Below are 24,630 nucleotides of genomic sequence, written 5' to 3' on the forward strand. Positions count from 1 at the left end.
AAACAATTTGAAAGAAAAATCATGATTTCACACTCCTAGAGCAAATTAATCTATACCAAACTACGAGTAAATACATTTCAGAACAGCTGACTGAATATCGTCGGGTCCAAATTGCTTTTTATTCAGAGTTTGAAAAATCTTGAACAAAAAGAGAGGGCAAGCTAGAGACTGAATTCGATGTTTGAAAAGTAACTGAGAGTTCTGTTTTACTGTACGGATAAAGTTGGTTGATGCAGATGAAGATCATCAGAACACCGTACAAAGTGTCAAAACATTATTGGAACACAAATTGCAATTGGAAATAACAGCTAGTGACTGAAACTCGGATGTTTCTGCAGGCACTTTCTGTGGAACTCATTCATGTCTTCTCTTTTTGTATCATCAACGGAGCTCTTCCAGGAAATTCAGACTGAGAATGAGGCACAGCCAGCACTGCATGGAGATAGGAACAGAAACTCCGTGTCATTGAAATCATGGAGCAAACTGGATAAAGAAAAAATTATACAAAGCGAGTACAAAGGTAAGTAACTTACTCATATTGAATCGACCGACTCAGCAACCCATCACGGCGCACAGAATCCGGTCGCCCCCGTATGGCCGTGTGGCAACCAAATTCCACAGAGGTGGTTGCCCATCCGGGGTCCATGAATGAAGCTCAACCACCTTTTCGTCACTAGAATTGTTTGGACGCCCAATAACAATCAGCCGGTCACCACACGCTCGGAAACCCATGTCCCAGCCTTCTTTTGTAGACAGTACAGGCAATTTTCCAAGAGTGATCCACTTGTTGTCCAGCTTATCATACTGCTTCAAATCATTATTCTCACTGTAATCAGCGGCATAAAGCTCATTGTTCACAACTGCAAGGAGCAGAGGAGCTCCCAGGTATGTCTGGTTGAGCCCCTGAGACATGTTGTGGATGACCCTCCATGACCGCCGGTTCAAGTCATACTCCTCACCACATGTCAATAGCTCCCTTCTACTGCTAATACCACCGATCACATAGAACTTGCCGTCCATGAACGCACCAGAACATTTTCTCCTAGCCCTATTCATGCTGGGAAGGGGTGTCCAAGTATGTGTCTCCGAGTCATACATCTCTGCAGAGCTATAAGCGCCTCCCGCGACATACGCCTTCTCACCGACACTTGCTGACCCAAACGAGACCCGTGGTGTGTTCATCGCATCAGCCAGCCATGTCCATGAATTGGTAAGGATGCTATATCTCAAGGCAATCCTTTCGCGTTCCCCAAACACCAGCAGGTCGGTTCCTACAGCGAGCGAGTCCCAGTAGGAGCTTTCAGCCGGTGGCATCTTGGGCACTTGGATCCAGCGCCCAGTGGACGGGTCATAAGCCTCCCACTCCGGAGGATTATTACCGCAAGCGAGGTAGAGCCAGTGCTCCGCCACCCCATTCTTGCGACGCAGGCGGTAGATGTCGCCGTTGCGAACCACGGAATTGAGGTCGCGGTTCAGAGAGGCGATGGCGCCATATTCCCACCTGGAGAGGCGGTGGAGGCAATAGATGAAGAGGTCACGACCTATCACACCAATGGTATTGCTCCACGAGACCACATCCTGCTGCTCTCCACCCTCCTCTACACCTGAAAAATGTCAACAGTTCATTGTTTTGCTAATTCGTAAAATTTCTACGAGTAATTTATTAGAACTCGTGTTCACTAACTAGAAAGCATACCTGGAGGATGCAGGCGCGAACAAGACTCCGGTGACCTCCATGATATCCTGATTACAACAACCATTTAGACCATGTAGAGTCAAATCAGGTTAAATTGAATAACTGAAGAGTTACTACCTTTTATCATCATCTGGTTGTTGTTTCTGTACTGTGCTTTCCTCACAATAGGAACCAGAGTCAACTAATTGCACGCTGATTACAGGATTGCCCCGATGATTAATAACTACGCCAATCCTCGAGACATACTGCAGATCAACAGCTGCACCTCCAAATTTTGCAGAGACTTCTCTAAGGCCTGTCATATGGTCGATGCTGATTAATGCAGTACCATGTTGATATTGTTTCCACTGCTCAGACTCCGAATAAAGTTCAAGTCGTTGGTCCACCAGTGGGGGGATGGCGTCGAAAACGAGCCTGAGCTTCCAGAGATTAGGCATTGCGTCCGCCTCAAATCTTAGCCAAGCTATTCCACTCATGAACCTCAGCTTCAAGTACTTGAGAGCTGTGAATCCAGCAGCCGTGCCAAAGGTTATCTTAATAGCAGGTGACTTCTCCACATACAACGACAGAGCAGTGAGGGCAGGCAACCGTCCAAGAATATGGACATCATTTACTGAAAGTCCATCCACTGCAATCTTCAGAATGCATAGGTTGCCAAGTTGGATCTCCCACAAATGCATATCACAAAATATGACGGGGCTGTGCGGTGAGACCTCAACTCTCTGGACATGGTGCGTAAGTTTATCCAAAACCCACATTAATCCTGCTTTTGAAGCATCACCATAGCTAACCGAGGATCCGTGAGCCACCAGTTTTATACTTTTCAGGCTGTCATGTCCATACCTTAAGTAATCCAGAGCATACATGTTTCTCTTCAGACGGTCGGAATCTGAAGAAAGCGGCGTAGAAATGCAAAGATCCTGCAGGTGGTTCGGCCTGCAAAGGCTCATATCGTCACCAAGTGACCAATCCAGCAGATTTGTGTCAGGAGGAAGACTGAGGTGCAACAAGCGTGTGAGATATATTATGTCCCATGGAACATAAGTGCCTCTTGGTGTATCCATAACGTCCAATGTTTCCAAACACTGCAGCCCTCTCATACGGTTTGGAAGTTTTACGCAGACATCACAAACAATCTTCAGATATCGCAGATGGAAAAGTTCTGATACTCTAGAGAGGTCTATGGACAGGTCTTGGTCGCCATTATGATGGCCAGACAATTGAAGGTTCAGAACACGAACAAGCTTGAACTCTCCAATACAAGGCATACACTCTGATACTCCAAAAATTGCAAGCGTCCGTACTTGTGACTTTCTGATGTTTGCTGGTATCTTGGCATATTTTGCATCACCAAGTTGGAGAGACAGTCGATGGACCTTATGAGAAAGTGCCATATTCTTCCGATTGCAATCTACTATCACAAAGAAATTCTCTTCTGCAGACTTGTGTGCAATAAGATCATGCACCACGGCGTGAACTGTGCAGGATACCACCTCATTGTTGAAGTTGATAGACACAGGTTGGATGAATCTTCTATCAACAAGTTGATCGAAATACATTCCAGCAACTTCTTCCATATTTTGCCCTTCACTTGCAGCAAGAAACCCTTCAGCCACCCATTGCCTGACCAGGTCATGTTTGAAGATTATGGAGCCCTCTGAATACATGCCAAGTTGGAGCAAGCATGTCTTGAGGTAATGAGGAAGCCTGTGGTAGCTGAGGTTCAGTACTTGTCTCGTTCTTTCTGAAGTTGAATTTGATGACAAACAAGACACTAACGAATTATGTATGTGTGTCAATAAATCCACTGATATAGAAGGCTGGTTTGCTAAAAGACTAGCAATGCTGACGGTTGCTAGCGGTAAACCACCACATATTTCTACAATTTGGCTTGAAACTTGTTTCAATTCTTCAGGACAGTTACTTTCAGAACCAAAAAGCCTGTCAAACAATAGCTTCCTTGAGTGATCATCATCCAAAGGATTCATCTCAAAAACTTGTTCTGGGTCATCGCTGCAACATGCTAATGCAACATCTTCAATCTGTGTAGTTGTTATTATTCTGCTGCCTTGACTACCCTTGGGAAAAAGCTGATTAATAACATCCCATGCTGATGTATCCCACAAATCATCAACAACAACTAGATACCTGCATGTCACATTTATGTGTCAGGCTAACAGTAACAACCTGAAGTTATGTATCAACCAGAAGTTAACTTGAAGAGTTAAACTAATGGCCATTGAATCGACAGGCTTACTGAAGCTTTTCTAGCTTACTGAATCGAGGTTTTCTAGAATACCGTAAAGCTAGTCTGAAAAACATCCTTTCAGAAACTGACTTATTTTTGTGAAAAACGTAAAGAGCAACCTGTAGGGAAATAATATAATATACAGTGATTCCTGATACAGTACTACTAGTACATACTGATGTGTACAACCTGTAGACAATTCCTGATACACTGATGCATACAACTAGTACATACTATTTGGATGTGGAAAATAAAGTACCTTTTGCCATGTAGACAATTGCCGATATTTTCAGCAGTAATGCGAAGTTCATCAGAAGCGTCTTGGCTTGCTTGGGGCTGCTTCCGATGTAATTGTGATAGCATGTCGTGGAAAAGCCTCTTCATATCAGGCTTTTTGGACACCCGGACGAAAGCCCGGCAATGGAATTTCCTCCCAATTTTATTGTACAACACTTTGGCAAGCATTGTTTTACCAAGACATCCAAATCCATGAATAGACACCACCTTGAGCTGCTGATCCGCGTCATTAGCCAGAGAGTTAATAAACTTGCTCATCCGATCATCAATTACTAGGCCGGAACAAGTTTTCTCACAAGGCATTGGCGGCATTGGCATTATAGGCCCAATGGCTGAAAATCTACGTGCCGCCGAGGTGCTACAAGAATGGAGCTGGTACCTCTCGTACCGTCGGATCGCCTCCCGGGCATAGATCCTGAATTCTGATACCTTTTCAACCATCTGCTGGTACAACTTGAGCTTCCTGGGAGCACGAATGACATCAACACGAATGATTTTGGAGATAACATGTCCTGACACATCAGGAGCTGCATATTCAATCTGTTTCTGCCACTTGAGCCTCTTGGGAATCTTAACATGAGTAATCTTGTGCTCATATTTGTAGCCAAGCGACTCAGGGGGCACAAAGTTATCAATACAATCTAGGATGTCATAAGATAACTCATGTGCCTCTTTCATCCAGCACTTGGCCGCTAGGGGAGGGTCCTCCACCTCTAACAGATCTTCAAGGTATGCACCTATTTCTTCAAGATCATCTTTGAGGAGCTGCGACCTATCATTGACCCCCTTGGTCAGCTTGCATCCATGAGGACCTAGCATCATGTCAAGCTTCTTAAGAAGAGGTCTCATGGCGCCCAGAGAAACACCGAAACTGGCATCCATCTCTCTGCCTCTACCTCCCATTGAAACATCTGAAAAGAAACATAGACGAGAAAGAATGATTTAATTTATAGAACGGATGGTGCATGTAATACATAACTACCAGTATGTGCCACACTCGCATCTATTTCTATTCACATAACTGGCATTCAAAAAAGCCAAATTATATTGAATTTGTTCTTTGTAATTCACTCATCATATCTACCAACACATTTAAATTATGGAGAAAACATTTTCTTGTGGACTTTATTGACTCAAAATGAAGCATCGGAGAAAATGAGCACACACGAGTGTGAGACATACTGGTAGTCAGCATCAAGAAAATGAAACGGCTCTAAGCAAGTTCAGTGTCTAGCGGTACATGGATAGGAAGTGTCACCTTGGGCTGGATAAAAAAGGACAACCCTCTCCTGCTCCTCCTCCTCAATAACTCCATGATCCAGCATCTTGTTGCGGAACTCGCTGCACTTTGGGCACGGCTCGGAGCCGACCCTCTTACAGGCTTGGCAGACGAAGGCATGGCACGGCCTCGGGGCGCCGTCGAGGAGAGGCTGCAGCCCGCCGGCCTGGTGCAGCTGCCTGACCTGGTCAGGGCCACCCACCAGCCGGCCGCCGACGAGGAGCTGCGGGAGGGAGAAGGCGCTGCCGCGAGCCGCAAGCAACGACTTGAGCTCGCAGCGGTGCGCTTTGCTCGTGGACACGTCGCGCACGTCCACGGCCAGGCCGTAGCCGCGCTGCAGGGCGCACAAGGCGTAGAGGTCGGCGGAGGTGCGCGCTCTGCGGCGCGACGCTGAAGCCGACGCCGTGTAGAGAAGCACCTCCGGCTGCAGCTCCTCCTTGCCATGCGGCCGGGACGAGGAGCTGCCGCCAGGGTCATACATGTCCGGCGGCCTCCTCACCGAAGAGAGAGTGTGGCGAGATGAGAGGGGAAGCAGATGGAGACGGGGACAAGTGATGCCTCCTCATGTGGGTCCACTTTGCATTGACGTCGTATGGACGGACCCATAAGTTTTTCACACAAAAACCCAAACAGCAGTTTCACAAATTCAAAGCTTCGTGCTCCACAGCAACCGGCCGGCCACCAGCCAAGGCTTCTTCAACGGCGACAAGTAAATTTTCTCTCACGTTCATCCACGGACTGGTCTTTCCGTCCACGGATACGGGAGGCCGTCATCTAACCATAAGCGTGTATATTTGAACCCACATTTAAACCAACCGGACAAATTTCATGCAAAACGACAGATTTCATTAAAATTCAAAGATAATTTACATAAACTGATCGATATTTCAACCGTTTAACTATAAAACAAACAAAAACATAACCCTATAACGGACTACCACCTCGTACGCGTGGCCGCCCTGCCCTGCCGCACCAACGTCGCCGTCCGTCGCTGTCGTTGTCGTCCCTCTAGCGTCGGTACGTCGTCAGAGGGCCGCGACATCCTTGTCCGGCGGCTGCTTGCCGCTCGCGTGGGAGCCTCTCTGCCTCTTGCTACGCTATGCGGAGGGCCGCTGCGACCACTGTCGACGTGGCCTTCAAAGCCCTGGTGGCGGCCTTGCCGTGACCGACATTCGCGGAGTAGTCGCTAAGTGACCACTCCTCGCCGATCTTGGCAAGCTCGCCGTCAAGGCGGCGACGGCGCCAGGCGGCCGTCTCCACTGTGGTCACGGAGCGGTCGAGCGCCTACGCGACGGTGAGGTCCAGGTCATTACGGACCCAATTCGGCGCCACATCGCTCTTGGCGAACGCAAAGAGCCCTCAGACACCATGGTCCGAGAGCCGGAGGCGCCGGCGTAACCGCCTCCTCTGGGGTAGTGAAGGATGCGGCCCTATGATGTCTACTACGCAACCTTCTCCTTGTAGATGTTGTTGGGCCTCCAAGTGCAGAGGTTTGTAGGACAGTAGCAATTTCCCCTCAAGTAGATGACATAAGGTTTATCAATCCGTGGGAGGCATAGGATGAAGATGGTCTCTCTCAAGCAACCTGCAACCAAATAACAAAGAGTCTCTTGTGTCCTCAACACACCCAATACAATGATAAATTGTATAGGTGCACTAGTTCGGCGATGAGATGGTGATACAAGTGCAATATGGATAGTAGATATAGGTTTTTGTAATTTACAACTATAAAAACAGCAAAGTCAATAATAATAAAAGTGAGTACGAACGGTATTGCAATGCGTAGAAACAAGGCCTAGGGTTCATACTTTCACTAATGGAACTTCTCTCAACAATGATAACATAATTAGATCATATAACAATCCCTCAAAGTGCAACAAAGAGTCACTCCAAAGTCACTAATAGCGGAGCACAAATCAAGAGATTATTGTAGGGTACGAAACCACCTCAAAATTATTCTTTCTGATCGATCTATTCAAGAGTCCCTAGTAAAATAACATGAAGCTATTCTTTCCGTTTGATCTATCCTAGAGTTCGTACTAGAATAACACCTTAAGACACACATCAACTAAAACCCTAATGTCACCTAGATACTCCATTGTCACCAAAAGTATCCGTGGGCTTGATTATATGATATGCATCACACAATCTCATAATCATCTATTCAATCCAACACATAGAACTTCAAAGAGTGCCCCAAAGTTCCTACCGGAGAGTCAAGAATAAAACGTGTGCCAACCCCTATGCATAGGTTCCTAAGGTCACGAAACCCGCAAGTTGATCACCAAAACATACATCAAGTACTCACATGAATATCCCATTGTCACCACATATAGACACGTGCAAGACATACATCAAGTGTTCTCAATTCCTTAAAGTCTCAATCCGATAAGATAACTTCAAAGGGAAAACTCAATTCATTACAAGAAAGGAGAGGGGGAAGAACATCATAAGATCCAACTATAGTAGCAAAGCCCGCAATACATCAAGATCAAGACATCTCAAGAACACAAGAGAGAGAGAGAGAGATCAAACACATAGCTGCTGGTACATACCCTCAGCCCCGAAGGTGAACTACTCCCTCCTCGTCATGGAGATCGCCGGATGATGAAGAAGGCCACCGGAGATGGGTTCCCCCTCCGGCAGGGTGCCGGAACGGGCTCCCGATTGGTTTTTGGTGGCTACAGAGGCTTGCGGCAGCGGAACTCCTGATCTAGGTTTCTTTTTGGGGTTTCTGTATTTGTACGAATTTATGGTGGTGGAATTACGTCAGTTGGGCCCACGAGAAGCTCGTGACTCCCTCGTGGCTCTTCTGGCCTTCTTCCAAAGCTTCGGGGGTTTCTTTTGGTAAAAAAAAATCATCGCGAAAGTATTATTCCGTTTGGACTCCGTTTGATATTCCTAACTGAAAAAGGTCAAAAACAAGGAAAAAACAGAAACTGGCACTGGGCTTTAGGTCAATAGGTTAGTCCCAAAAATAATATAAAATAGCATATCAATGCATATAAAACATCCAAAGTTGATAATATAGTAGCATGCAATGATAAAAAATTATAGATACGTTGGAGACGTATCACCCCGCGCCTTCGCGATCATCGGCGGAAGCTCCACCTTGACGTTGCGGCGTTGGAGGCATGGCAGTGCGGGGTATAGTGGTGGGGACGCGGGTTCGTCCTTGACGCGACGTCCGATCTGGATGTTGCTATTGCGCGGGGGTGAGACGGGCTCGTCCTTCATCGGACGGAGCGACTAGTTGCATGGTGGGAAAGGTGGCTCCACCCTCATGCGCACCGGCGATGGTGGCGACAGCCTCATCCAATGGAGCGAACGCACCATTCGCAACTCGATCTCTGACGGACGAAGAATTCATCCGTCACCTGGGCCGCTGTTGCGGCGGCTGCTTCAGCTGCTACGCCGGCTGCAGGGTCTGGTCCTCCTCCTAGCCAGAGGAGATGACGATAACCTCCTTGGCAGAGGAGCCAGCCGCCGTGGACGGCGGCGACGCTAAGAACCACCGGAGGAAAAGCTTCCATCGATGCCGCCTGCCGGCACGGAGCACCATGACTTCGGCTCGCTTCTGGGATCAGAGAGGAGAAAGGGCTCAGCGAGGTGGGTGATGGGGAGGCGGAGGAGTGCGGCGGAGCTGGGGTGGGGGATTGCGGCTTTGTGCTTCGTCGGAGCACGGCTTATAAAGGCGCAGCCAGGCCATGCGAGGGGGCGGTCAGCCAGCTTCAAGACGGTGCAGCGGCTGGTGTCTGTTCCTCGGGAAGCTGCATCTGCATTGAAGCGGCAGCTCCTGAGAGGTCGCGTCGGTCAGCGCCGCCCTCTGTTCCTCCAGTCACATGGCGACATCAATGTCGACCGATGTTTGCTATGGACCAGCATGAATGCGGCGCGTGTATCATAAGGAAAGTGTGGGAGGAGCGGGTCGGGTTTTTTGGTGGGCCAGGGCGGTCAGAAGCGGTCTTGGAAGCGGTGCAGAGTCCCGCAAAGCCCCCCCCCCCCACACACACACACAAACACGTTTGTCTCTGGTTTGCGGGAGAAATAGCATCTAGACCGCGACACAAACCGTTTCAGGCCGTCGTTGGAGGGTTTCCGATGTCCGGACTGCGCGGCCCGGACGCATGTGGGGGGTTTGCAGGTCTGTCTTGAAGATGCCCTTACCGATATCATGCAGATATGAGTGATGCCAATAAAATATGAAGACTTAATATATTCTAAATTACAACAAAATATTAATACTATCTGAGTTGGTGACTGTTCTTTCACCCTAAAAATTAGTGGTTACCTCTTAGAGGAAGTACAATAACAGGCATATAACACACTTTACATGAAACTTTTGGCTATGTGAAGGAAAGAATTATGAAAAAGTAAAGGAAGTCGACTCTCAGCCAAGAGTCTTGCTATATACTTACTTCTAAGCAAATGCAATAAATGTGAACAAACGGAAAGCAAGAAGGTGAAAAGAAATTACCAATTCAATAGCCAATCTTATAGCAAACCCCAGTGGGTTGCTAACTTTTGATAACATGGCAGTCTTATTATTAAGCTTGCACTTTTTTGAACCGCAGTCCCTTAGGATCTGATTTATTAAAAAAGATAGAATAGAATTGCCCGCTTAATTAACGGAAGCCCAGGCGAAAACCGTTACAACACGCCCACAATAAAGGGCACCCGGTTGACCTGGCACCAACAAGGCCACACACACCTACAAGAAGAGGACACCGTCGAGGTTGCTTGCCTTGTTATCATCATCACCTTTCCCCGAGCAGGCGACTCCGACTTCGCCGCTGACTACCCATCAAGACCCCTTCAAACGAATGGCGCCAGAGAGCCTCACTGGCCAGAGCCAAACAATCGACCGCAGATGTCGAGGACCAGCAGCTTTGATTTTGCTGGTGCGCATTGCAGGAGAAAGTTGCAAGCCTCGCACCGACCTAGTCCAGTGCTAAAACCCCCTCATGGAGTCATCGTTGCCGTGGGGCCCCGCCGCACACAGCTCCGACTTCTCTGTCACGATGAGAAACCAACATAGGCGCACCCGTTTACGAACTAGACTGTCGACATCAAAAGGACAAGCCGCGACCCAGCTCCACACACCACCGTCATTGTTGCTGCACGAGTCACAACGTCAACCACTCGCATCACTGGTTGGGCACCTACCAACCATGATGCCAGGCACGTCCAGCCCAAGGGAAGCACGAAGAAGGATCACTAGTCTTCAAAGCAACGCCCCCAAGAAGGAAACACCATCAGAATGACGTCGTTGCCCGACCCATCTGGGTCTATGCTTTCACCCAAAGAACTCGATCCGGAAGTAGATGACGCACATGAACACGACGACGCCTCCAAGGAGGATCGCGACGCCCATAGGCACCGCTATCGCTGGCCGACAAGCACCGGCAAGGCTTTCGTCTGTAGTAGCGCAGACCATCACCTCCACGCAGCCGGCCATGGCCGACGGCACCTCCGCTGACCCGCACACACCTGACGCAGCGGCCGCGCCACCACCACACAGGGCCACCTCTTTCCTCGAAGCCTGAGAGAACCAGCGGATCTGGCACCCACCTCACGCTGCACCACCACGTAGTCACGGACCCTCCTTGTGACACCGAGCCGAGGGGGAAGAGCTGCCAGACCATCCCAAAACCTGCCAGGGCGAGCTACCAAGCCAAACAGGCACGAAGACCACAGCCCCGCCGCACTGCGCAACCACACACGGCCACCAGTCGGAGCACCAAGCTGGCACGGCCACCCTCCATCGTGGAAGAGCCGGATCCGGTCGCAGCCGCCCAGATCTGGCGAGCTACTAGCAGCCGGACCGCCGAGTGAGCTGCCAGAAGCCAGCCCGATGCCGAACGCGAGGAGGACGCCGAGATCTGTCGGAGAAGAAGGAAGGCGCCACCCACACCCGACTCGCCAGAGAGAAGCGCCGGTTGAAACCCACCGAGCCCATGCTAACACGCAGAGCAGGCAAGGGGCCCAAGCCTCCCCCTCCGAGATCCGTCACAGCCAAGTAAGGAGCGCCCTCCACCGCCGCCGTCAGCCACGCGAGCTTAGCCCGGCGGCAACCTCTGGCGACGGTGGCGGCGGGAAGGGAAGGGACGAGGAAGGGGACTGGCGGAGCGGTTGGTGGCTTCCACCCGTGTCGCCAGTGAGTAACCTTGCTCTTAAGTTGCCATGTAAATACTGAGTGAGATGCGTCTTTAGTCCGTTAACTCAAACTGATTGCACATTTTTTGACCAAGAACTTGAGAAATAACCAGATTTAGACCATGAACTCTTTTATTTGATCAAATAAGGCCAATGTCGATTCAGAAGAGAAAACACCATCCATGTGGCTGCCACGTTGGCGTACCTTAGACTGGTCGCAACCTAATTAATATTTGTGGTTTTTTTCTTTTGCAAGAATGCAAACTTTTTTGGGTGAAAAATGCACTCCAGGAGATCCCCCTTTCTCCAATAATATATTTTGGTCATCACAAAGAAGATACCCCAACGTGAAAGTACCTTTTTTTGCCGAAAATCTTTGGATTTATTCATATTCAATCATGGCAATACAACGAATACCAGAAATAATAAAAATTACATCCAGATCCGTAGACCACCTAGCGACGACTACAAGCACTGAAGTGAGCCGAAGGCGTGCCACCGTTATCGCCCCTCCATCGTCGGAGTCGGGCACAACTTGTTGTAGTAGACAGTCGGGAAGTCGTCATGCTAAGGCCCCATAGGACCAGCGGAGCAGAACAGCAACCGCTGCAGATGAAGAATAACGTAGATCGGAAGGATCCAATCCGAAGACACACGAACGTAAATGAACACCAACGAGATCAGAGCAAATCCACCAAAGATAGATCCGTCGGAGACACACCTCCACACGTCCACCAATGATGCTAGACGCACCGCTGGAAAGGGGGCTAGGCGGGGAGACCATAATTCCATCTAGACCCGACTCATATGCACCATCGTGAACAGTAAAATTATAAAAAAATTGTAAAACAATCAAAATAGTCTGAAATTTTCTGGAGACAAACTTTGATGAATTCTGAACATGCGTGCACAATTTCATGAAGAAACAACATTCCAAAAATCCTGCGTAAAAAACAAAATTGACGCTCCAAAAGATCTCTTTCTCACGGAGAGAGAGAGATATTATTAACAAGTGAGGCCCGTATGTCAGGTTGGGCATTGGCAACATGCAAAAGCAGCCCCCAGAGAAATTATTCGGAGATCCCCGCAACCACTCGTCGGGGGAGTTTTATTTGGAGAAGTGCTAGAGATGCTCTAGGAAACGTCTGAAATAGTTCGTGGAGGAGCGGCCACTAGGTTGAGTGGATGCTATCTTTTTCTTTTCCTCAAATTGTGAGATTTAAGCCATCTAATCTACCGATTCGTGTGAGCAGTCTAAACACACTAATGTACTGTGGTACTTTAAGAGCAACTCCAATAGCAACTCCAATGAGGCGACCCATTTCGTCCGCCCGCGTTCATTTGGGTCGGCGTGGACAAAAGTGGCGGCCCAACGCGCCGACCAAACCCAAATCACGTCCGCTTCGCGTCCGCACCGACGCATTTGCGGCCCAAATTTACGCCCTAAATGCGTCGGCGCGGACAGGGAACGGATGTCACGCGCGCCTTCCCGCTGTCCGCCGCGTCCCCACCTGTTGGCCGTCCAACTACCCGCTGCCCACGTGGTTAGCTTAATTTATGACCATGGGCCTATGCGTTAGCGACGGCGGTTGTCCTTTTTTAAGCCGACCGTGCGGCGGGGCCGTCCTCATCCAAACTCACCGTCCACATCTATCAAGCTTTACTACCCCGTCGCCGGCAAACCCTAGCCACCACCACCACCACAGCGAGATGGGGCTCTTCTCCGGCGCCAGCAGCAGCAAGGCCAAGGCCCCCGCCATCCCTTTCCCCGTGGAGTTCCTCCCGCTTCCGCCAGCGCCGGCTCGCCGGCAGAGGCAACGCGTGAACATGCCAGTGCACCAGGCGGAGTGGCACTGCCAGCACCGCGTGCCTCTCCCGTACCCCGACGCCACCCTGCCGCACGACTGGCATCTGGATCCGGAGATGATCCCAGTGCCGGCGGCGCCGCGGTCGGCTAGGGTGCACGCGGAGGAGGTGCGGCGCCGGCGGGCGCTGCTGACACCGGAGCCGCACCGCGACCCCGCCTACGCATCTGACTCGCCCAACTGGGCGAGGTGGTTCACCTTCGAGCACGAGGAGGGGAGGCGGCGCGGCGTGCGCGAGGTCGACCGCAACATGCCGCCGCCACCGCTCGTCGTCCGCGAGGAGGACCAGGCGGAGGAGGACGCCTACCAGGCGGCCCTTGCGGCGGTCTTCCGAGAGAGCGAGGAGGACGAGCGAGGCAGGGTGGAGGCGGTGGAGGAAGAGGAGGCCCGGTACGAGGCGGCCATGGCGCATGCCATTGCCCTCTTCGTGGCAGGCGACTGTGTGCTGCCGCCGGTGACCCCGCCGTCCCCTTCCCGACGCCGCGTCAAGGTCGAGCTGGAGCTGCAGCCGGGGCCCGAGCCGGAGCCGTCCCCCATAGAGCGCTACTCCTGGACGGGAGAAGTGCGCGAGTGGGTCTCCGCGCCACCGGTTTGGTACGAGGCGATGCCGGCGCAGGAGGCGGTGTACCTCGAGCACTGGCGCTAGATCCGGCTGGCCGAGGAGCGCCGCGACGGCGAGTACCTCGAGATGCTCGAGCGCAACGCCGAGGACGAGCAGCGCGAGGCCGAGGAGGAGGCGCGCCAGGCCGCGACACAGCCCGCGCCGACAATGCTCGCGCCGGCAGAGGGCGCGCCCGACCTGAACACGCTCTGGAACACGGCCTTCCCCTGGGCCGGTCCGGCGCCGACGGTCATCGACCTCACGAACCCTGAGGACGACGACGATAACGCGTAGGGCAGCGCGCCGCCTGGTAGTTTAGGTTGTTTTTATTTTTTTTAATGCAAATGTGGACTATCGCCCGGCTTCGTGGTCGGCTTTAATGTTTAATTAATTTTGTTTCTTTTAAAATATGCTTGAGTTTTTTTTCTAGCGCCGTCAAAATGGGTTTGGCCAGTATTGGACGCACGCGCCGACCTAAACGCGGAAACGGACATCCGTGTCCATCTGATCGACCCAAACGGATAAAAGGCGGATAAAATCACCGTCTATTTGGATCGGCCGTTGGAGTTGCTCTAAGTGTTATACTACTAGTGACTGGTGATAAAAGTGTTAAAGCGGTAGCGGGTGGGGAGGTAGAACAGTGATAAACATGTAGAAAGATGCTCGTTGCCTCCTTGCGGACGACTCGTCGCGACCCGACCCGACCACTGTTACCCCGTGATGGAGGGGAGGTATTTTACTGCTACTCCACGCGGGCTTGTTTGTTTGTTTGATTGATTGATTGATGATGCAGAAACCAAGAGGAAAAGGTACAAAGCTGCTTTTGACTCGTCTGCGCAGGTGACGATGCCTGGCTCCTGCACTCATCCGCGTGCCTCCAACGGAGGGACGAAGCTGCATGTGTATGCTGCATGCATCGAAGAAGAAAAGAAAGGAACAAGACAACCTCCGTGCCACATGACACCCAATTGGACCCATGGCAAGCCGACCCAAATAGGGTAGGGTCTCAAACCGCCTGCATATATCCCATGCGCGTTCCGCAGTCCGCACAACGGAAGCCATCCAACGCGGCGGTTCTGTATCGAGTGGTTCAGATGCACTGTTTCTCACAAATCAAAGACAAAGTGTGGATGTGGAAGGTTGTGGGATTATGAGCCATATGAGTCATTGACAATGATGACGAGTTTGGACCGTGAGGCAGTGATTATAGATGAACAAAAAAAAAATGATCTGTAATGATAAGAAAGAAGTTGTTGATATTGCTTAATGTGCATCGGGATCTTAATGCTAAACTCATCAAGACTGCCAAAGTCCAACAGAAACTCTCTTGAACAACTCGAGAAAACCCTCAGGAAGTTTAAACGTTTGTTGGGCGAAGAGATGGAGAAAGACCGTCTTGCGTTGATTACTTCGCCCAAAAATCATATACTCCCTCCGTCCTAAATTTTTTGTCTTACATTTGTCTCGATACAAATGTATCTAATAATAAAATGTGACTTGATACATCCCTATCTAGACAAATCTAAGTTTTTTTGGAACGGAGGGAGTATATTTCAACAAAGATTATATTAAATCTCCAAGGTATTTTGACCTTCCTAGATATTGATTTTCTGTAAAAAAAACATGCAGAAAACATAAATAAAATATTGGGCACTAGATTAATAGGTTAGTCAAAAAAAATATAAAATTACACCAAAACCATAAATAAATGAAGTAAATATAGTATGAAAACTTTATAAATTGTACTCGATATGTTCGAGATGTATCACTCTTGCTTACGCTATTTCCAAATGTGTACTAAAGAGAGAAAAGGAAACATGTCTTTGACTGGGCCCCACAACTACAATCTCACTTCAGGCATTTCCGCGCGCCGTGGGAACTAGCCGGACGCACTGTTGGTTTTTACAAGGGAACGCCTAGAAGACGTGCCCATGTGGACCGTTTGTGACACGGGGACTCGCGGGGGCTCACGAACTAGATCGGATAATGCGCGAGCGCACTTATTAGAACTTTGGAATAAAAATTACATCGACGCCTCTGGAACAACCACTACCGTCACCAGAACGAGCTGCTACAAAAATGAACCACTACCGCTGCCAGAACAAGCTGCTACAGAAATGCTGCTAAAAATAGTTATAAATCACGACATGGCGGGTGCGTCTGGGTGTCCCATGTCCGCCTCATATATGGGCCAGATATAAGAAGAGCCGATCAATCTGGACGTTTGGCCGGATACGAGATGTTCCATTGTTTGCAGGTTTTTCATTCGGGCAGGGCAGATCGCGGGTTTTTGGAGCTGATACGAGGGCCGGCTGTAGATGCTCTTAGGGAAGCGAGGTGTAGTACAAGTCTAGTGAATTAGTATGGTTGCACCGATCTTAGTCGTGGCATATCAGGTCCAAGTCTAGTCCGGTAGTACCTCTTATTTTCTTGCAGGTGAGTGACAGAGAGCGGGCATTGGACTTTATTATGGACAGGCTACCGGACGAGCATGAAAGCAAATCACCGAGTGGATGCAGTCCAAACACACTTATGGAGTGCCAGTTAAAGTATACTAGTACAAAGATGCTCGGTGCCTCCTTGCCGACAACTCCCCGCCGGCCCGACCACTGTTACCCCTACCCCTACCCCTACCCCGTGATGGTGGAGGTACTGCTGCTCCACGCGCGCCTGTTTGTTTGATTGATGATGCAAAAACCAAGAAGAAAAAGGACAAAGCAATTGGACCCATGGCAACCGGACCCAAGTGGGTAGGCTAAGCGCAACTTCAACGCGGTGATTCATTTTATCCGCGTTTGTCCGTTTGGATTACGAAGGACAAAAACAACGGTCCAACGCGTCGACCAAATTCAAAACGCGTCCGCGAGACGTCCGCGCGGACGCAAGTGTACGTGGGCATGGACTAAGAAGTGTAGTAGTTCATCATCTTCTTGGTTAGCATAAAAGAAGCCTACTAATGATTAGCATGCACGGATCTTAAGGACAACTCCATCGCGCTGACGCATTTCGTTCACGGGTGTCCGTTTGGGTCAAAAAGGATGAAAACTTCGGCCCAATGCGGCGACACAAACTCAATTCACGTTCGCGTGTTGTCCGTCTGGACACATTTCTGGTGCAAATTTACGCCTGATTTGCATCCACGCGGACACAAGACGAACGCGCCGCTCGTCCGCTCGGTGTTCACCTCGAGCCCACTTATCGGCCGCTTAACCACCGCGGCAAATTTAATGCCGCCTGAGGGAGTCCTGGATTAAGGGGTCCTCAGGTGTCCAGACTAGGTGAACTGGGCCGGACTGATGGGATGAAAAGATACAAGACTCAACGCTTGTTCCCGTAACCGGATGGGACTCCTCTTGGCGTGGATGGCAAGATTATCGTGCGGACGAATACTTTCCTTCCTCTGTAAACCGACTCTGTATCGACTCTAGCCCCCCTGGTGTCTATATAAACAAGAGGGGGATAGTCCTTAGGGACAATCAGAATATTCACAGGCTAGACTTCTAGGGTTTAGCCATTACGATCTCGTGGTAGATCAACTCTTGTAACCCCTATACACATCCAATATAATCGAGCAGGACGTAGGGTTTTACCTCCGTCAAGAGGGCCCGAACATGGGTAAAAGACTGTGTCCCCTGCCTCCTGTTACCATCGATCCCTAGAAACACAGTTCGGGACCCCCTACCCGAGATCGCTAGTTTTGACACCGACATTGGTGCTATCATTGAGAGCTCCCATGTGCTGTCGACAATAGGGCTCGATGGCCCGCGTGATCATCAACAACGCTGCTGACTCTGGAGACATGTTTGTCCCCGGGCAGCTTTTCATTTTCGGCGGCTTCACCTTGCACGCCGACTCAACCGGTCGCCTCGAGCAGATCGATAGCTATGCCCCTGGTCGTCAGATCAGGTTTGACAGCTTGAGCTATGTCGCAGACATCCGAGGAGACATGATTTTCGAAGGATTCTCGACCCCGGCCGCCCTCAATCAACAAGAGGGAAACTTGTCGGATTCGCCGTCAGGCGTCGCACAAGAATCGGCCATCGTCCCCGTCTCGGACATAAATCCGGGGCAGGTTACTCTTCCCAAAGATGGGGCCCTAAAGCCCGCCGTACCTTCACCACTCGTGGAGCCTTCTGTCGCAGAACCGGAGGCCCTTGCGAGTTCGGTGAGCCTGGAGTCAAACAGGACCTCTCCGACCGTTGGAGAGCCGAACTCACCCTTGGGCAACAGCCATAAGCTTTGGGAGTCCGCAGACTATGGGACGGATCCGGTCTTCTTTGCCGCATCTGGCCCCGCGGGTTCCCGTTCCCTGGCCCAGCCTCCGCTCTTGAAAGAGGCTATGGACCTTTTGCGACCTCTCGCCATTACGGAGGCTTCACCTCCGAGCTCTGTCCGGCCCAAACTCGGGGCCGAATACAGGGAATTTTGCGTCCCACCCGCCACGCATATGGTAGCTACGGTCGAAGACTTAACCGACCTACTGGACTATGCTTCCGAAGACATCGACGGTATAGACGCCGATGGCGAAGCGGAACCAGATCAACATCCGCCGGTCCCCGGCAGGTGGACTGCCACTTCCACCTATGATATGTATATGGTGGATACTCCCAAGGAAAACGACGACGACCCAAAGGATCCCGTTAAGAACAACCCCGTAGAGGAAAAAAGCAAACGTCGTTGCCAGAAACGCCGCTCACAATCACGGCGAGGGAACGACAGTCATACCGGCACCGGAGACTCTAACACTCCGGACAATGCCGATAACCGTGTTAACCCCATCGAACCTGCCATAGAACAGGAAGATTGGGAAGACGGAGAGGTCAATCCGGAGGAACCTATCATGAACGAGGATTCGGAGGATAGCCTCTACATCCCACCCTCCGAAGATGAAGCCACCTTCGAAACAAAAGACTTCATCATACCCGAAGACCCCTCCGAGCAGGAGCGCTTCAAGCAAGAGCTCCTCGCAACTGCGGGGAGCCTGAAGCAGAAGGAGCATCAGCTCCAAGCCGAACGGAAAACGCTCGACGACAGATGGACTCAAGTCCTCGTCGCAGAAGAACAAGGCCATGCTCGCCCAAAGAGCTATCCTAAACGTCGGCTCCTCCCCGAATTCGATGACGAGGCCTTAAAGCCATTACCGTCTAAATACAATGCGGCTGATAAACCAGACCACCCGCCACGGGGGCGTGACAGACCGGCCAATAATGCCGGATACAAGCCTGCACCACCTCGCCGTCAAAGCAGGAAGGTACCACCCCCGGGCTACACATACGTCCTGCGTAAGGATCTGGACAATAGAGCCGAACAGACCAGGTCAATATACGGATCAAGGGGGCGCGCCCCAACCAGAGACGATGGCTATCAAGCCCGACGTGTTCAACACGACCGAACCAGGATCGATAGCTGGACACAGTTCCAGTCCGAGCTCCGCCACGATGTCCCTCGATACAGAGGCGCTTCTCACCCCTTGTGCTTCACTAACGAAGTAATGGAACACCAATTTCTAGAAGGGTTTAAACCCGTAAACATTGAGTCGTACGATGGCACGACGGATCTCGTGGTATGGATCGAAGACTTCCTTCTCCACATTCACATGGCCCGTGGTGACGATCTGCACGCCATCAAGTACCTCCCCCTCAAATTAAAAGGGCCAGCTCGGCACTGGTTAAAAAGCCTCCCAGAGAACTCCATCGGGAGCTGGGAAGACTTAGAGTATGCCTTTCTAGACAACTTCCAAGGCACTTATGTCCGGCCCGCGGACGCTGATGACCTTAATCATATAGTCCAGTTGCCCGGCGAATCAGCCCGACAACTATAGACTAGGTTCTTGATCAAGAAGAATCAAATTGTAGACTGTCCGAAAGCCGAGGCCTTAGCGGCCTTCAAACATGGTGTCCGAGATGAGTGGCTTGCTCGACACATCGGCCAAGAAAAGCCGAAAACTATGGCAGCCCTCACCGCACTGATGACCCGCTTTTGCGCAGGAGAAGACAGCTGGTGTCGGTGTCAAAACCGGCGGATCTCGGGTAGGGGGTCCCGAACTGTGTGTCTAAGGTCGATGGTAACAAGAGACTGGGGACACGATGTTTACCCAGGTTCGGGCCCTCTCTATGGAGGTAATACCCTACTTCCTGCTTGATTGATCTTGATGAATATGAGTATTACAAGAGTTGATCTACCACGAGATCGTAATGGCTAAAACCCTAGAAGTCTAGCCTGTATGATTATGTTCGTCCCAATGGACTAAACCCTCTGGTTTATATAGACACCGGAGGGAACTAGGGTTGGTACAAAGTCGGTTACACAAAAAGGAATCTTCATATCTTGGACGCCAAGCTTGCCTTCCGCGCTGTAGAGAGTCCCACCCAGACACGGGAATAGTCTTCGATCTTTTGTCTTCACAGCCCAATAGTCTGGCCAACATCAATAGTCCGGACATCTGAGGACCCCTTAGTCGAGGACTCCCTCAGTAGCCCCTGAACCAGGCTTCAATGACGAGGTATCCGGCGCGCATATTGTCTTCGGCATTGCAAGGCGGGTTCTCCTTCAATTGCTTCAAAACTTCTGACTTAAAAAAGACAGCATTCGGTCCTCCAATTAATGTCGCGCTCCTCGGCTTCTGCGTCTCCATGGTCTTAGCTTCCATGTCTCGAGCAAATATGAAAGGTCGGAGTATTTTTGCACATAGCACCCTCGCCCTGCGAAAAGGCGTCTATTTAAAGAGATTGGATCTTCAGATCCACTCCACATCGAGCGGAAAATCCTCAGAGCTTGCTAAAAAAACCATTCCAACATGGCTAGCGCTCCCAGGTCTTCCTCCCCTTCCCCTTGCCCTGATAAAGGTGACTGGGGAAGGTGCTCTGTTCCCCATGGTCAATTGACCAAGCTGCAAACGCAGGGATTTCTTCCCCCCACAGATCTAGTCCCTGTTCGAGCGGGACTGTCATCCTTTGATAGCAAAGATCAGGCGGAGAATCTCCCCAATCCGTCAAATGGGGAGCGAGTGTGCTTTGTCCCATATCTGTTAAGGGGCATCGGATTTCCAATCCACCCCTTCCTCCGAGGACTTCTGGAGTATTACGGCCTCCAACTACACAATTTCACCCCTGCCTCCATCCTGCATATCGCAGGCTATGTCGGTCACTGCGAATTATTTCTGAGCTGTGAGGCTCATTTTGAATTATGGAGGAAACTATTCTGCCTCGTCCCACGTAACCAAGAGGGGTCGATATTTGAAGTGGGCGGAGCCGAGGTATGGCGCATTGCTGATACCGGATGCCCATCCAGCACGCCGAGGAAGGCATCCGAAGACTGGCCTTCCGAATTGTTCTATATTGAGGACGTCGCCCTCCCCGACCCAATCCGGAGGGGTCTTCCCGCATTCTCAAGAGCTCCGCTGAAGAAGCGCCATAGCTGGCGCCCTCGGAGCCTCGAAGAGGAGGATAGTGCGGAGGTCCGTCAGTTGATGGGTAAGATAAATATGCTCACCCAGTCCGGACTGTCAATAATCGAGGTAATGGCCACTTCCATAGCACGAGGGGCTCAACCACTCCAATATAGGGGGCTGCCGATGTGGCATTACAATGGGAAGGACGACGCCTCGCGCTGTGGACGGAAGGGTCCAGAGTCCCTTACTGCCCTGGCCAAAATATTAGCCGATCTGTATAAAGGGGAGAAGGAAGAATTTACTCGCCTTAACCGTCGAGAGGGTTTTTCTATGTATAACCTTCCCAACTGGGTGAGTTCGTAATGCCCTTTGCTCCATTCAACCTACTCCCGGGATAGTTTTCTGTGAACCTTAACTCGTCCACCTGCAACAGGAATGACGGAAGTTCTCCGAGGGGCTTCATAGCCCTGCCCCACAGCCGGAGGACCATAACAGGGACCTGGTGAGGGAGTCCTAGATTTAGGGGTCCTCGGGCGTCCGGACTATGTAACCTGGGCCGGACTGATGGGCCGTGAAGACACAAGACCGAAGACTATCTCCCGTATCCGGATGGGACTCTCCTTGGCCTGGAAGGCAAGCTTGGCGTGCGGATATGAAGATTCCTTTCTCTGTAACCGACATTATGTAACCCTAGTCCCCTCCGGTGTCTATATAAACCGGAGGGTTTAGTCTGTAGGGACAATCATAATGACATAGGCTAGACTCCTAGGGTTTAGCCATTACGATCTCGTGGTAGATCAACTCTTGTAACACTCATATTCATCAATATCAATCAAGCAGGAGTAGGGTATTACCTCCATCAAGAGGGCCCGAACCTGGGTAAACATCGTGTCCCCCGTCTCCTGTTACCATCGACCTCTGACGCACAGTTCGGGACCCCTTACCCGAGATCCGCCGGTTTTGACACCGACATTGGTGCTTTCATTGAGAGTTCCACTGTGACGTCGAAAGTAGGATCGATGGCTTGTCTCATCGTCAAGGACGGCATCTCCTCCGGAGGAGCTATGGCCCCAGGCCAAACTCTCCGGCTCGGCGGCTTCACCATGACCACCCGATCGGCCCATAAGCCGACGATGACTTCTAGGGTCATCGAAAATCCCATCCGCCTGGATTTCGAATACTCCCAACAGATGGATCGGACGGAATTGTCGTCTTTAAACGAACTCCTCGATCACATCGCCGCCTTGGGGGTCGCTACGGATTATGACCAGATTGGGCTTAAACCCGATCAGACGGAAATTTGATCCCCGCTGGTCACCCACCAGATAGCGGTAATAGAGGAGCAAAGGAGCAGCTCACCCCCCGTACTACTTACGGATAATGTTCGGATTTCCGAACTGAAAGAGCCGGACAGATGTCCGGCCGAAAATACGCCCGGCCTCCCGGATCCAAAATCGGACGGCGGGCCCAAAAAATCAGTTGATGCACCAGAGCCCGAACTGTTAAACCCGGGAATTTTTCAAACTCTGGACTCCAAAATGGGCCGGGGTTCGGATTTAAAGCCACCCACCCACCCCGAGATATGCGATCTCACAAACATACGACAGCAGCCTCAGGAAACAGTCCATCACTTTTGGGCTAGATTCCTCCTTGTCAAGGACAAGATTAAAGACTGCCGTGATGAAGACGCGATCTCAGCATTCTAGAACAATTGTACGGACAAAGGAATCCTCAAGGCCATCAACCGGCGTCGCATGTTACACTTCTCCGACTTGGCCAACATAGTACAGAAGTACTGCACAATGGAGAGCGCCTAGAAAACTCAGGCAGCCGGCTGGGAACCATCGGTTACCACCCAATCCTTCATCCGGACAAAAAGGCTGCACCCTCTTGGGACGCCTCATCCAACAGTAGAGAAATATAAGCCCATTACGGGACGCGGAACCGTTCTGGAGGGATGGCTCGATAGGCCATGCAAAATACACACAACACCGGATAACATACCAACCCACAGCCTTAGAGCATGTTGGATACTCCGGCAAGTGGCCAAGAGCGGCAAGGGTATCCTCACCAAACACACCCCAGAACAACACCCTCGGAAGATGATGACCTCCGGGTATTGACGGTCTTCGAAACCTTCGCTTCAAACAACAAGCGCAAAATGGCACTCCTCGAACTTGCCGAAGTCTGCCAAATCACAGCAATGAACCCCTGGAACAACACGGCTATCACTTTCAATGTCGATGACGAACCAAAATCCAGGACTGTCCGGGCACCAGCCGCCTTGGTCCTCAATCCAATTGTGGACGGCTTTCGGCTCACCAAAGTGCTCATGGACGGCGGCAGCGGACTAAACCTCATCTATGAGGACACGCTCAACAAAATGGAAATAGACAAGAACAGAATTGAGCACAGTAGCACGACCTTCCGAGGAATCATTCCAAGTCGGGAGGCGCGATGTGCGGGAAAAATCACACTCGACATTGTATTCGGCACGCCGGAGAATTATCGGTCCGAAGAAATAACCTTCCAAGTGGCCCCTTTCAGCAGTGGATACCACGCCCTATTGGGGCGAGATGCATTCACACACTTCCAAGACATACCCCATTATGGGTACATGAAGCTCAAGATGCCAGGGCCCAATGGAATCATCACTCTTGCCAGCGATCCGGACATAGCACTCCGCGCCGAAAACAAATGGCCCTTGAGGCATTATCCGAAGCCCTCGCGGCTGAAGAGTTAACCGCACTGCGCTCCATGGTGGATAGGGACGGCGTAATCCTGGACAAGACACCCAAACCCACCTCCTTTAAACCAGCGGATGAAATAGTCAAATTTCAAGTCCACCCAACAGATCCCAAGAAGACATCATCCATTGGGGCACAACTAGACCCAACGGTCGACGCCGCGCTACGAGAATTCCTGCGCGAGAACTGGGATATATTTGCCTGGCACCCCTCTGATATGCCAGGAATCCCACGCAGGCTGGCCGAACACAGCCTCAATATATTGAAGGGATACAAACCGGTCAAGCAAACACTGCGGCGCTTTTCCGAACCCAAACGTCAAGCTATGGGGGAGGAGCTAGCCAAGTTAAT

At 50.9% G+C, this 24,630-nt stretch overlaps 1 protein-coding gene across 1 annotated transcript; it reads right to left on the reverse strand.

The window, feature by feature from the left end:
• Positions 1-95: 95 nt before the first annotated feature.
• LOC123164621 (disease resistance protein RGA5) lies at positions 96-6,086 on the reverse strand. The gene is made up of 6 exons (XM_044582159.1): positions 5,500-6,086; positions 4,204-5,152; positions 1,814-3,844; positions 1,697-1,743; positions 534-1,604; positions 96-432 (listed from the first exon to the last, which is right to left on the reverse strand). Exons 1-5 carry the CDS (start codon positions 5,999-6,001, stop codon positions 553-555), a joined length of 4,581 nt encoding a protein of 1,526 aa, XP_044438094.1. The 5' UTR covers positions 6,002-6,086; the 3' UTR covers positions 96-432; positions 534-552.
• Between the last annotated feature and the right edge of the window lie 18,544 nt (positions 6,087-24,630).

Source organism: Triticum aestivum, chromosome 7D (assembly GCF_018294505.1).
Source record: "Triticum aestivum cultivar Chinese Spring chromosome 7D, IWGSC CS RefSeq v2.1, whole genome shotgun sequence".
Taxonomy (NCBI): domain Eukaryota; kingdom Viridiplantae; phylum Streptophyta; class Magnoliopsida; order Poales; family Poaceae; genus Triticum; species Triticum aestivum.

Coding starts and splice junctions, on each gene's coding strand:
- LOC123164621 (XM_044582159.1), bottom strand. CDS start 6,001: ATGTATGACCCTGGCGGCAGCTCCTCGTCCCGGCCGCATGGCAAGGAG. Junction 3,845..4,203: donor AATTGTCTACATGGCAAAAG/GTACTTTATTTT, acceptor TGTGACATGCAG/GTATCTAGTTGTTGTTGATG. Junction 1,605..1,696: donor TTCGCGCCTGCATCCTCCAG/GTATGCTTTCTA, acceptor GACATTTTTCAG/GTGTAGAGGAGGGTGGAGAG.